This window comes from Aspergillus bombycis, assembly GCF_001792695.1.
Source record: "Aspergillus bombycis strain NRRL26010 chromosome Unknown contig00005, whole genome shotgun sequence".
NCBI classification, from domain to species: domain Eukaryota; kingdom Fungi; phylum Ascomycota; class Eurotiomycetes; order Eurotiales; family Aspergillaceae; genus Aspergillus; species Aspergillus bombycis.
The window spans coordinates 198,971-211,897 of NW_019170007.1; the positions used below are offsets into that span (position 1 = coordinate 198,971).

A 12,927-nucleotide genomic window follows, 5' to 3' on the forward strand; every position below is an offset into this window, starting at 1 on the left:
TGGATGATCGAGAATTTGAAAGATGCGAGAATCCCGAGATATAGGCGAGATTAGACCGTGTAAACCGAAGGGACCGGTCTGCTGATATTACAGATTTCTCTCTCTGGGTCGCCAGGATGAATGGCGAGAAGGTCCAGTTCGGCGTCGGAAAGGAGCGTGAGTGCCAAAAACTGGGCCGGACGCAGCCAAGGCGTGACAAGGAAAATCGTAGTTGAAGGGGATGGGATGGGATATAATGCAGAGCGTTAAGGTGGAGTGCAAATGCCGGGGGTTAGATCGTCAATTAAAGGGTAGATAGAGGATGAGTGAGGTTTCTAATGAGACCCTTGAACAGCGTTAAAACAAGGGGGGTTGTGGAAAAGAAGCCGCAAGAGTTGAAAAGAGAAAGTGAAGAATGAATATCGAGACGGGTCGAAATCGACACCAACGTGTGGCTTGAGATAGCAGACCCGCTAGCGAACTGCAAAGGTTGGAGCTGTACCAGTACGGTTACGGGAGGGGGGGGTGGACAAACTGGAGGGCTGGACTCCAGAACGGGGACGACGAAAAGCAAGTGGGCAAAAAAAAGGTAATTAAAAAAAATAACATAAAAATAAAAATAAAAAGGAAAGCAGGGCAAGCGTGTCAAGGAATGATGATCACCACCACTTCTGCAGGGTAATAGTAAGGTACAGGCAGATTGATCAGATGGTTGTCGTGACTGCGAGCAGGGAAGAAGGGAAATGGAAGAGGAAGAAAGTGAGGTAGTAGTCTTCAAATCTCGAACCAACAAGCCAGGTTGAGTTTAGAGAGTGGGAAAAAAGGAAAAGGCTCAGAGGAATTTCTCCAGGCGGCTCTGGGACGCTGTTTCAGAGGAAGCCGGCACCCTTTGCCAGTCACTTCGCAGTCAAACCCGATTTTGACTTTGGCGACCTGGACTTTTGGCTTGACTCGTTGTGGCGTCCGGCCCACGACTTAGCGTGCAGTTGGGAAATCCACCGGTCCCCTTGGGTGGTTCTGACGGGCAAATGATCGGCCAGTGCGCTTGTCTGCTTCGGGACCTAGCGTTTTGCGGGTCGATTACAGTGTGATTTACACAGGGCCACGCAGTACTAGTAGTGTACCTACTTAACGGACATACTAGTATTTCTATTTTTTTTTATAATCATTATTATCCTTCTTTTAGTTGCACTTTTCAAAAAAAAAAAATCTAAAATATATTTTTTGAGGGAAAATATAAAGAAAATAATTAAATTAAAATAAATAAGAAAATGTTCTTCCAAGCGCTTAGGATCAGACCGGCCTGAAATTACATGGGCATCTAACAATGACAATTATAATACCAACAATAACCATCTGAAATGGTAAATGTACGCTTAAATATAAGTAATTACTACTAGGAAAATTAGCACAACTGCCAGATCCTCGGAGCTACTCTAATAAACTGAATTTAATTCAATGACTAATATTGATCGGGTTCCTCAAGAACTTCTAGTGGTCCTTTTTTTATTTTTCCTTTTTAATATTTCTTCCCTCCTATTCTTATTTCCCTCCCTCTACGGCATATGGCGGATGCGTCCAACAGGCGGAGACCTGACCCATTCCTTTTTTTTCCCATTCTGTGCTTGCAATGTCAATTTAACACTTTTCAGCCACATGGTGACCGGCTGTGACACCTTTGACCTTTGATGTTCCACATTACATCTTCTCGACCTGCTTGATTAATTACGCCTTAGGGGGCCTATTGGACGGAAAGAGGAAGGAAAAAGCTCGTTCCATAGATCTGAATTTCCAAAAAGATACAAATAGCTCTCATTCAAGGAGCCAAACTCCAATTTCCTGCGGTAACCATCGGGGTGACAAGCTACCATTTTATAAAATTCAAAAAGACTTTAGCCAAGCCATGTTTTACATACACTGGGCAGATATTCACAACTGCAGGTGACTGCACCAATCACTGGAGCTGCTGTCACTGGGTTGCGCCTCTATGACATCTATTTCTTCCTCTGCCCAGTACCGATTTCTTGAAATACACCGTGTTTCAGAGCGACAAGTCTTAGCCTTGCCAAGACGAGATGGCCAGAAATGATCTAATAGTCACTGAATCAAAACGGTGGGTGTCAGGCGTGGGTTTATTGTTTGAAACTTTAAAGCGACACGATTTGGAATGGGGGGGGTTCTTTTCTTTTTTCTTTTTTTAGGCGCCTTAAGAGTTTAGCACCTTGACATGTATGTACATACGCACAAAAAATATAACTTTTCAGACCCCTTTTACCTCGGTCGTTAGAAAAGTATACCTTAGGCGCCAAGGCTGGAATATGGTGCCTCAGGTGGTCACCTTTGTTATTTCCCCGGGCGGATGTGCAAAATAGGGTATCCAATCAAAGGAAGGCGATCGATCAGAGCCAAACAACGAACCAAACCCAAGACGGAAGTGCTGCTTGGCCCGAAATCCACTCCGAACTGCGATTGATCAACATCAACCTCTGCCACTTAATACCCTAGTCGGGCTTTATCGACAGCCCGCGGTCTGCGTGGACACCAGCAGCCGCAAGAGCTCGTTTCCCACAATGGCGCTCCGAGTCAATATCCCTCCTGCAACCCGTACCTGTCTCATCAGCCTGCTCACTCTCTCCCTCCTGTACAATATTGCCCGATGGCGGCAAATTGATGCCACGGGGGGCCACCCCTTGACCACTCCAGTTGTACCCTATCTAACTCTCGTCCCATCCGAGTTCTTTCACTACCCCTGGACATTCCTTACCGCGATTTTTGTGGAGCAGAATATCTTTACGGTTCTCTTGAACGGCGCCACCCTGTTCTATGGGGGCAAGTACCTAGAGCGCGCTTGGGGTTCCCGAGAGTTTGCAAAATTCATTCTGGCCATCGCGGTGATCCCGAACGTAACGATTGTGCCCCTTTATCTTCTAGGAACTACCATCAGGGGTGGTTCGACCAGCGGGTATGCCTTGTTTTCCGATACCGAATGCACAACCTCCTGCGCCTTCCCTACTGACTCCCCATCTCCAAGCGTAACCCAAATATGCGGTGGCATATCGATCCAAGCCTCCTTCCTTGTGGCTTTCAAGCAACTTGTTCCCGAGCATACTGTGACTATATTCAAAGGCCTAGTGAAGATGCGGGTGAAGCATTTCCCGGCGCTTTTCTTGCTGCTAAACACGATCAGTGGTATAATATTTGGAACACATGTGGCGGCAACACTTTCCTGGCTCGGCCTGCTGGCAAGTTGGACCTACCTTCGATTTTTTAAACGGCAGCCGGATTTGACCGGCACATCTACCGACGGTTTAGGCTTCAAGGGAGACGCAAGTGAGACGTTTGCATTCGCGTGTCTCTTCCCAGACGCAATCCAACCTCCGATTTCGTTTGTTTCGGAGCAGTTTTACTCTTTGTTAGTCGCATTGAAGATCTGCACCCCATTTTCAGAGGAAGATATTGCATCAGGCAACCAACAAGTTCTTGCGAGAGGGGAGGCCGGCCTTCCCTCTCTGCTTAACAGCCAGAGAGGAGGAACGAGGGGGGCGGCTAAGCGTGAAGAGGCGGAGCGGAGACGGGCATTAGCTCTCAAGGCTTTGGATCAGAGACTTCAAGCTGCTGCTGCCGGAAGAGCGCATTCCCCATCTCCACAGAATCTACAGGGATCAGGCCAAACTCAGACTGCAACACCGACTGTATCAGCAGGCCAGAGCATGCTAGGCGAGACGAGCTATACGCCAGATCATGCTTGAATTGACAGGTGATGCGCGCTTCGTGGGTATTCAGGAGTTTAGGAATGTTTAAGAATGACTCGCGTACGGGAATTTTATCTTGGCCTGCTATTTATGAGTGGGACATTTGAATATGGAGACTATACAGGGCGCGGGGTGGGAAAGTTATGTTGCTGATGTGACTTATATTTCTACTTGGTTGTATACAATGAGCCCGATATACACAAAGGCTCGTTGCTTTATCTTTGCTTTGATGATATCCTGACGATGTATCTATCCCTCAAGATCACAGGGGAAAGTTAAGCCATTATTTATCACAAAAGAGACATCTAGAACTACATATTTCAAAAGAAAAAAGAAAAAAGGAAAAAGGCTATGCTACAGTTGATCATGCCCAACGTCTTCCTGCAACCCCAAACAGTCTTTTACTAGACTTACAGTTGCTTCAGCTTCTCAATTTCTCCCCGAGCCTCTTGTAACATCCGCTCTTGATCCTTCTTGGCCTGGCGGATAGCGGCTAGCCGTACCCGGTCCTTCTCCGACTGCTGACGCATTTGCTCCAGCTTCTGCAGCTCCGCTTCCTCCTCGGAAGTAGCAGGCACTTCCTGGGCCCCGGTCACCATCTTAACTTTATTCCAGATCTCCTTGTAATCGAGGTTCTTCAGATCCAGAATGGCTGTCTTTTCTGTTGACTCCGGCGCCGGGGCATGTTTATCCTCGACCTTGGCCGCGGTCAAGGAAGCGGCATTGCTCGCCCGCTCTGCGAAGTATATCGTCAAGGCTGCCGGTCCCTCTTGTTCTTGTGTCTGCTTCACGGTCATCTGAAGACCTGGGTTGTGGTACTTGAGCCGGGGAAGACAGTTGCGCCAGAAATGCCGTGCGCCTTGATGACCGCCATAGATCTTTTGGGCGTATGTGAGGTGTAAACGGGTGATTGCTGGGAATTCTTGGGTCGCAGAGGTAGCAGAAGGAAAAATGGCGGCACCAGTTCCTACACGGACGTTGAGGATCTGTTGAAAAGCCAAGTTAGATCATGCGCTTCTTGATATAAACGGGCCTCTCCTGTTGTCGTCGTTGCAAGATAGACTTGAGCGTTGGATGCCGCCGCGATCTTGCCGAAAAGTTGGAGCAATGGTAGTGTAGGAGATTTGTTCATTGGTAGCATTACCCTCTGCAAATGGTTACAACCTGGAGTCAGCCTCTGACATTCATTTAGATGCAAGCAATGGTGTTGGCCAACTTACGGTTTTCAGCTTCCGCATCCGCTTGAAGACGTTCACCATGATGACGGGGAAGGCGCAACGCGCTTTGACTTTAGAGAAACGGTCGAAAAAGGGGCTTTAAAAGATTGCAAAGGTTAGCCGACCCGGGGATCGATCAGCTGCAACAGTCCCGAGCGGAATTAGATAGAGTGCTGCTCGGAGCTCATCTCGATTTTTGGCCTGTCGGCGGAAAGATTGAGACGGTCCGATAGGGTGGTCATGTGACTATACATCTGGCCTTGTTCTCGCACCAATTGCTGACGCGCACGCCATCCAATGCGTTTCTTATCTAACGATAGTTTATTTTAATATAGGCGAGAAAGCCGCATTTATGAGTCATTTGCAACGATGAATATCTGCTTCAATTTTGACTCATGGTAGAACGATAAGAGAGCCATGTTGTATTGATTCTGTGATGAATGGGGAAGGCGGTGGGGAATGTACTGCCGGGGTCCGATTCCCACATAATCTTTTGACTCAGAACATCGATAAAGTCTTACCCCGCGGCAGAGTTATAAAAACCACTTTTGATCCACTCCCGTTCAGCTCTTCAGTTGAGTTTGCAAGACAGCAAACCATTCATTAAGAGCCATGGCAGCCGCTGCTGCTTCCGCAGCTGCGCTCGACCCGAGCGCCGGCGCAAAAAACACCCTCAAACTCGAAAATGTTCTATATCCTACCCCTCCTCCCCCAGCTTTCTTTGTCCATACGGTGCTAATTGGTGGATCCCGAAATAGACCGAGAAGAGAGATACCCTTATCGCTATCGAGAAGAAATACCAGGCGCAATGGAAGGAGAACAAGGTTTTCGAGGTCGATGCTCCCTCCTTCGCAGAGGTTCCTGAGGGCTCCATGTCCGCCGCGGAGCTTCGTGAGAAGTATCCCAAGTTCTTCGGAACCATGGCTTACCCCTACATGAACGGTACCCTGCACGCAGGTCACAGTTTCACTGCCAGTAAGGTCGAGTTCATGGCCGGTGTTGCCCGCATGGATGGTAAGAGGGCTCTTTTCCCCCTGGGTTTCCACTGTACCGGTATGCCTATCAAGGCGTGCGCGGATAAGCTTTCCGATGAGGTCAAGAAATTCGGACAGAACTTCGAGGGCTACAAGGAAGAGGCTGAGGAGGAGGAGAAGGCCCCTGCTGCCCCCACCCAGGAAGTCAAGAACGAGCAACAGGAGAAGTTCTCCGGAAAGAAGAGCAAGGCCGCCGCCAAGACCGTGAAGATGAAGTACCAGTTCCAGATCATGTTGGCGATCGGTATTCCCTTGGACGAAATCCACAAGTTTGCCGACGCTGGTTACTGGCTCCACCACTTCCCTCCCCTGGCCATCCGTGATCTTGACAGCCTTGGCGCCAGAATTGATTGGCGTCGTCAGATGGTCACCACTGATGCGAACCCCTACTACGATGCCTTTGTGCGCTGGCAGATGAACCGTCTCCATGAGCTCGGTAAAATCCAGTACGGTAGCCGGTACACTATCTATTCCCCCAAGGACGGACAGCCTTGCATGGACCACGACCGGACCAAGGGTGAAGGTGTCGGACCCCAGGAATATACCGCTATGAAGCTGAAGGTGAAGGAATGGGCCCCACAGATTGCCGAGATCGTCAAGGGCAAGATCGAGGAGGATGCCAGTGTGTACTTTGTTCCTGCTACTCTGCGCCCAGAGACGATGTATGGCCAGACTTGCTGCTTCCTCGGCCCTAAGATCAACTATGGTATCTTCAAGGTGAAGGAAAAGGAATACTACGTTTGCACAAAGCGGGCCGCATGGAACATGGCTTTCCAGGGCACTTTCTTTAGCAGTGACAACTTCCCCAAGACTCAGGATCAGTTACCGATCGTCGCGGAGGCTCCAGGATCCGCCTATGTTGGTACACTTGTTAACGCTCCGCTCTCACTCCACACCGAAGGTGTGCGAATTCTGCCTATGGAGAGCGTTTCTGCCAGCAAGGGTACCGGTGTCGTCACCTCTGTGCCTTCTGACAGCCCTGATGATTATGCTACCTTGGCTGATCTTGCCAAGAAACCCGAGTACTATGGAATCCAGAAGGAGTGGGCCGAGCTGGAGATCTTCCCTCTCATTGACACCCCAACTTATGGCAACCTTACTGCCCCTGCCCTTGTTAAGCAGCTGAAGATCAACTCTCCTAAGGATGTTACCCAACTGGCAAAGGCCAAGGAATTGGCATACAGTGAAGCCTTCTACAAGGGTACTATGGTCGCTGGTGAATACAAGGGTGAGCCTGTGAGCGCTGCTAAGGACAAGATCCGTAAGGCCCTTTACGAGAGCGGTGATGCTTTCCCCTTTGCCGATCCCATGGGAGAGGTCGTCAGCAGAAGCGGGGATGACTGTGTAGTTGCGTACCTCGGTCAATGGTTCCTGAACTACGGAGAGAACGACGCCAAGTGGCAAAAAGACACACTGAACCATGTCGTGAACACCCTCAACACATACACCAACGAGACCAAGCATGGCTTCGAGAAGAACCTTGACTGGCTCAACCGCTGGGCTTGCGCAAGAACCTATGGTTTGGGCTCTAAGCTGCCATGGGATCCTCAATTCCTCGTCGAGAGTCTGAGTGACAGTACCGTATACATGGCCTACTACACAATTGCCCACTTGTTGCACGGTGACCGCTACGGTCAGACTCTCGGTCCCTTGAACGTGAAGGCTGAGCAGATGATCGACGAGGTCTGGGATTATGTATTCACAAGACGTGAGCTTAGCGACGAGCTGATCTCGAAGAGCGGAATTAGCAAGGAAGGTTTGCAGCAGATGCGCAGAGAATTCGAGTACTGGTACCCGTTGGATGTTAGAGTTTCCGGAAAGGACCTCATCCCGAACCACTTGACCTTCTTCCTTTACATCCACGTTGCGCTCTTCCCACCGGAGTATTGGCCTCGCGGTGTTCGCGCGAACGGACACTTGCTTCTTAACGGCGAGAAGATGAGCAAGAGCACTGGTAACTTCCTCACACTGAAGGACAGTGTTGACAAATTCGGCGCTGACGCTACCCGTATTGCGTTCGCCGACGCCGGTGATGGTATCGAGGACGCTAACTTCGATGAGACCGTTGCTAACAGTAACATTCTGAGACTGCATACCCTCAAGGAATGGGTTGAGGAGATTTCCAAGGATGAAACCCTGCGCACTGGCCCCGCTGATGCATTCTGGGATAAGATTTTCAACAACGAGATGAATGGATTGGTTCGTGAGGCCCGGAAGCACTACCAAGAGTAAGCTACAAGACATCATTCTCCTCCCCTGTACCCCATGATGAACAAGCGTTAACATCACCGTAGCACCGACTTTAAGCTCGCCTTGAAATCTGGTCTGTACGACCTGGTTAGTGCCCGTGATGCCTACCGTGAGGCCTCGACATCAGCCGGTGTTGGTATGCACCGTGATGTGATCCTGCGCTACATCGAGCTGCAAGCCCTCATGCTTGCTGTCATTGCTCCTCACTGGGCCGAATACGTTTGGCTCGAGATCCTGAAGAAGGTAAGTGGTTTTCGACCTCATTGGAAGAGCATAACTAACATCACCTACAATACAGCCCGAGTCTATTCACCACGCTCGCTTCCCCGAAGTTCCCGAGCAATCACCGGAGCTGACAGCCATCAGCACCTATGTCCGGGCCACTTCCTCCAGCATCACCTCTGCTGAGTCTCAGCTCGCCAAGAAGGCTTCCAAGGGCAAGAGCGCTGGCTACGACCCCCGCAAGCCCAAGAAGCTCACAATCTACGCTGCCAAGAAGTACCCCTCGTGGCAGGAGAAGTACATCGACCTGGTCCGCGAGGCCTTCGATGGTCTCAACCTCTCCATCAACGACAAGGAGCTGAACGCCAAGGTCGGCAAGATGGGCGAGATGAAGAAGGCCATGCCTTTCGTCCAGACCCTCAAGAGACGTCTTATCCAGAGCCGCGAGGAGCCCGAGACCGTCTTTAGCCGGAAGCTGCCGTTCGATGAGTTCGCCGTCCTCAAGGAGATGCTCGTGAACTTGCAAAAGACAACAGGCTGCAAGGTGATTGAGATCATCGCTGTTGAAGAGGGTGGCAAGACCGGTGAGGTCGTTGGCTCCGGTGAAAAGAGAGAGGGTCTCACGGCCGAGAACGCCGTCCCTGGTCAACCCACTTTCCAATTCACCAACATCGAAGAGAGTAACTGAAAAGAGTTGATCATACATATTTAGATCCGCATGCGAAAGACCTATAAATTAAAAGAATATGAAGAATGCAATGGTTGTTATGACATCGTTTAAATCATCGACTCATTCGTAAAGTTCATACTCTAGTCAAATAAACCACTACAAGTAATACCTGGATCTATTAAACAGCTACAAATCATCAAACAGACCTCAACACCCCAATCAGCCTACCCTCAACATCAGCCAAACCCCCCCCCAGGAACTAAAAGAGAAAGTCGAAAAGAAAGGAAGAAAGAAAGAAAGAAAGAAAAAACATACCTCGTCAGCCCCTCCCTCAAAACCTCCTCCTCATGCGCAAACACAAGCCTAAACCACCCCGCCTCCATCGCATGCTCTTCACCCGGATGCAAAAACACCCCGGCGTCCAGGAACTTCTGCGCCAGGGCAAACTCGCGCTCTCGGACCGGACGATCAGGATAAGGAAGGTAGGGCGAGAGGTCGACGTAGATGAAGAAACCCGCATTTCTGGAGGCTATCAGCAGCGCATATACAAGTTTTGGCATGGTGGTGGGGGCTTGATAGGGGGGATAAAGCAAAGAGGACCGGGGTAGGAGGTATGTCTTACCCTCGTTTGACATAATTGATGCCTTCTTGGGTGAGTGTTGCTGTGGCGAGTCGGTATGTTGATGCCAGGCTTTGGCGAGCTATTTGGGTGAATTGGGTCATGAATTCTTGGTCTTCGAGGATGGTTGCCCCGATTGTGATGGAGGCTGTTGAGGCGTTGTGGAGTCTCCTTTGTATATGTATTACATCTTAGCTGGTGTGATGTGGATGGGGTATTGGGAGGAGGGAACTGACAAGATGGCTTTGCACGCTTGACGGAGGGCCGTGTTTTGCGTGATCAAGAAGCCGAGGTGGAGGCCTCCGGCTGCGAAGTCCTGGTTCCTGTGTATCAATTTGCGATGGCAAGTGGTATTAGATTGGGATCAGTGGACGGGAATGGCGTACCTTGCTGAAGCCATAGAGTAAGTGGACGAGATCAGGGTCGATGAGTTCAGGTGTGGTGATAGATAAGACCGAGGTGAAAGGGACGGCGCGCGGGTCTCCCGAGTCGAAAACACAGGATGCGTAGACTTCATCGCTGATGAGGTGGAGGCTGTGTCTATTGCAGAACCGGAGGATTGCCCTCAGTGTCTCTGCTGGGTAGCAGCGCCCTGGTGCTGGTTAGTGCTCTGTTCAGGGGACTTGAATACTGTGCACCTCACCATGCTTGCGGTGAGGGTTTTCCATGGATCATACTTACCTACAGGGTTATGCGGGTTCACGATCAACACTGCCCGGATCTTGGTACCTTCGTCTTCTGCGCGCTGAAGCGCTGTCTCGTACTTATCTACCACGGCGGGGGTAAACGCCTCCTCGGGATCTGTGTCTGCATAGACGATCTGCACATCTGCCTCAACCCCATGGTCAAGTTCAAAGCGTCCGTACACCGGTCTACTGACTAGGATACCGTCTGTGGGCTCGGCCAGGGCGAAGCCGAGCATGCTCCCAATGGCCGTGATGCCGCTGGCGACAACGACTGTTTCCGGCTCAACCGGTGAAAGCGGCTGTAGAATATTGTTGAGGTGAGCGGCGACTGCAATTGGCAGACGATTGGGAGTTGAGGAGCTGGACCCATAGCCAACTGAGTCCTCGGTGAATGTAACCTGCCAGTGAAGGTGAACTGGGACATTCGATAAGTAGTATAGATGGCATAGCCCTATCGGAGGAGTTCAGGGTTATTGTATGTACCTTGTTGTTAATGTACTTTGCTATCTCCGCCCGCATTGGGATCTACCTGACCGTTAGTGATTCCATGTGAATATATAATATATAGCTTTCTCAAAGAAACGGCGTACATGCTCTGCCATGCCAAATGAGATCAGCCCCGCGGGGTTGCTTTGCTTGTTGTATGTATGTGGAGGGGCATATCGCCAAGGAATCTTTGGCAATTCGGCCTTCTTGATGCCGCGCGAGGAGAGCATTTTAGTTTTAGGGATGTCTGGTAGGAGATTCAAGCACTGTTCCTAGTCTAATAGAGAGCGATAGATAGGACACACACACACACACACAAACAATTGAATCCCTGCTTAAAGGACCTTGCGAGCTACTAGTTAGTTATAGTTACAGACGATCTGCCATTATGTCAGCGGGCTTTGAGCTATTTAGGGTTTCGTGAAACGGGTGATTTGCAGTATGAGTTTCCCGATATATACTTCGTCGGATTGAACTTGGAAGATATCGTGAGATGTCATGGTTAACATGTGTGATGGTTTAGCGTGGTTTTATCGATTGTATTGTCTTTTGCGTTGCTTGGAGATGCTGGCCTCGATATATGCATGTTAGACTGAACTCCACAGGTTGAAACACTGTGAAGTACACCTGCCCGTCATCATATATAACTGGTAAGAGGAGTCTCACAAGCAGAAGAGTCTTTCTATAAGAGTTTCATTATAATTTATATTTTAGCAAGATCCCAAGTATTGATATGGAACCTTTCCGCTACCGATCACGAGGGGCAGATCCACGTTGACTCTGCATACCACCAGTCAACTATAGTTGGCCTACAGACATATATTGAAACGAATATCAGGGACCCCCAGCTTGACAGTTATATTCAACCTTGTCACTAGCCTGGCCCACATATGTATCTATTAAGTATCTATATATCTCCACTCAGATGAGAGCATCGTCAACTAAATACAACATGTATCCAGTAAACGCCATACCTTAATAATCTCTTGCCGGGCTCATCCTTCAAAACCGAGCCTCGTATACTGATGTCCCAATATATCCATGGGCAGATTCCCAATCTGCGGAGTCTTATCAGGAGAAGCCATTGTCTCGTCCGCCCAGTCCTCACGGTCCTCAAAGAACCCACAAACCGCAGAACCCTAATTAGCAATCCGGGATCCCGGGGTGGTTTCTTCGTTCTGGAAAATGCATTCAGGTTAGCAGCCTTGTAGACGTAGTTACCGAGGAAAACAGAAATGAGAAAAGAGAAGAAAAAGAGAAAACATACCTCTCCTCCCAGGCCCTCCTCCCAGCAAACGTACTAATCTTCCCGATAGCTTGCACGAGCAACAAAAACGCAAATATCGCGCTCGGCTTCGTACAGTGTCCGGCACTGATCAACACACTCTCGAAGATAGCCTCGGCGTAGACGAAGCGTGAATTGATGTTCTTGGAGAATGAGAGGCTGGGGCACATGGTTCCGAGGAGAAAGATGATGATGCGGGCGTAGAGGAAGCTGTGGAGGGACACGATGGCATCATGGTAGTCGATGGGGTCTTGGGAGGTGTATGCCTGGAGGATTTGCACCATGCGGAAGGCGCTGCCTTCTTGGTAGGTTGGAGCTGTTTTCCTTTCTTTCTAGTTTTCGTTTGACCAGACTTAGGGAGGTGAGTGAATGGACGTAGCAGGCTAGTACTGCTAGGATTGCGCAATTGAAGTCGCAGAAGTAGAGGACTAGCTCAGTTACGCCGGCGAGGACGTGCAACGGTAGGTCTGGGGTCTGTTAGTGTTGTGGGATGGCGATGTAGTATGCACCCGACCGGGGGGGATGGCACATTTGTGATGCCCCTGGTATGATTTGCCCCGATTGAGCGCAAAATATATTAAAAAAGATTCAAAGGCACTTTATGTCATTGAACCCGGGTCAGACTACGTGGTACTATATGGACCTCAAGAAGTACAGGCAAATTTTCATATCCGGAGCTTGCAGGTACGTTCAATTCGTCATTAACCTGGGACTTATTTAAATGACA

The 12,927-nt window shown here is 49.6% G+C and overlaps 5 protein-coding genes across 5 annotated transcripts; 2 read left to right on the forward strand and 3 right to left on the reverse strand.

The window, feature by feature from the left end:
* Positions 1-2,549: 2,549 nt before the first annotated feature.
* On the forward strand, positions 2,550-3,728 carry ABOM_001295 (rhomboid family protein; the record flags this gene model as incomplete). Its single annotated transcript, XM_022528425.1, has 1 exon — positions 2,550-3,728. One exon carries the CDS (start codon positions 2,550-2,552, stop codon positions 3,726-3,728), a length of 1,179 nt encoding a protein of 392 aa, XP_022393828.1.
* Positions 3,729-4,141: 413 nt separating this feature from the next.
* On the reverse strand, positions 4,142-4,990 carry ABOM_001296 (mitochondrial 54S ribosomal protein mL61; the record flags this gene model as incomplete). The annotated part of the gene is made up of 2 exons (XM_022528426.1): positions 4,142-4,717; positions 4,952-4,990. The coding sequence occupies 2 exons, from the start codon at positions 4,988-4,990 to the stop codon at positions 4,142-4,144; spliced, it is 615 nt and encodes a 204-aa protein (XP_022393679.1).
* A 570-nt stretch (positions 4,991-5,560) lies between these two features.
* ABOM_001297 (leucine--tRNA ligase CDC60) lies at positions 5,561-9,142 on the forward strand (the record flags this gene model as incomplete). The annotated part of the gene is made up of 4 exons (XM_022528427.1): positions 5,561-5,635; positions 5,707-8,210; positions 8,277-8,475; positions 8,531-9,142. 4 exons carry the CDS (start codon positions 5,561-5,563, stop codon positions 9,140-9,142), a joined length of 3,390 nt encoding a protein of 1,129 aa, XP_022393677.1.
* A 178-nt stretch (positions 9,143-9,320) lies between these two features.
* Positions 9,321-11,145, reverse strand: ABOM_001298 (aspartate aminotransferase; the record flags this gene model as incomplete). The annotated part of the gene is made up of 8 exons (XM_022528428.1): positions 9,321-9,348; positions 9,440-9,646; positions 9,747-9,914; positions 9,980-10,059; positions 10,130-10,335; positions 10,425-10,827; positions 10,913-10,954; positions 11,020-11,145. The coding sequence occupies 8 exons, from the start codon at positions 11,143-11,145 to the stop codon at positions 9,321-9,323; spliced, it is 1,260 nt and encodes a 419-aa protein (XP_022393834.1).
* Positions 11,146-12,106: 961 nt separating this feature from the next.
* ABOM_001299 (uncharacterized protein) lies at positions 12,107-12,484 on the reverse strand (the record flags this gene model as incomplete). The annotated part of the gene is made up of 2 exons (XM_022528429.1): positions 12,107-12,119; positions 12,183-12,484. 2 exons carry the CDS (start codon positions 12,482-12,484, stop codon positions 12,107-12,109), a joined length of 315 nt encoding a protein of 104 aa, XP_022393833.1.
* Between the last annotated feature and the right edge of the window lie 443 nt (positions 12,485-12,927).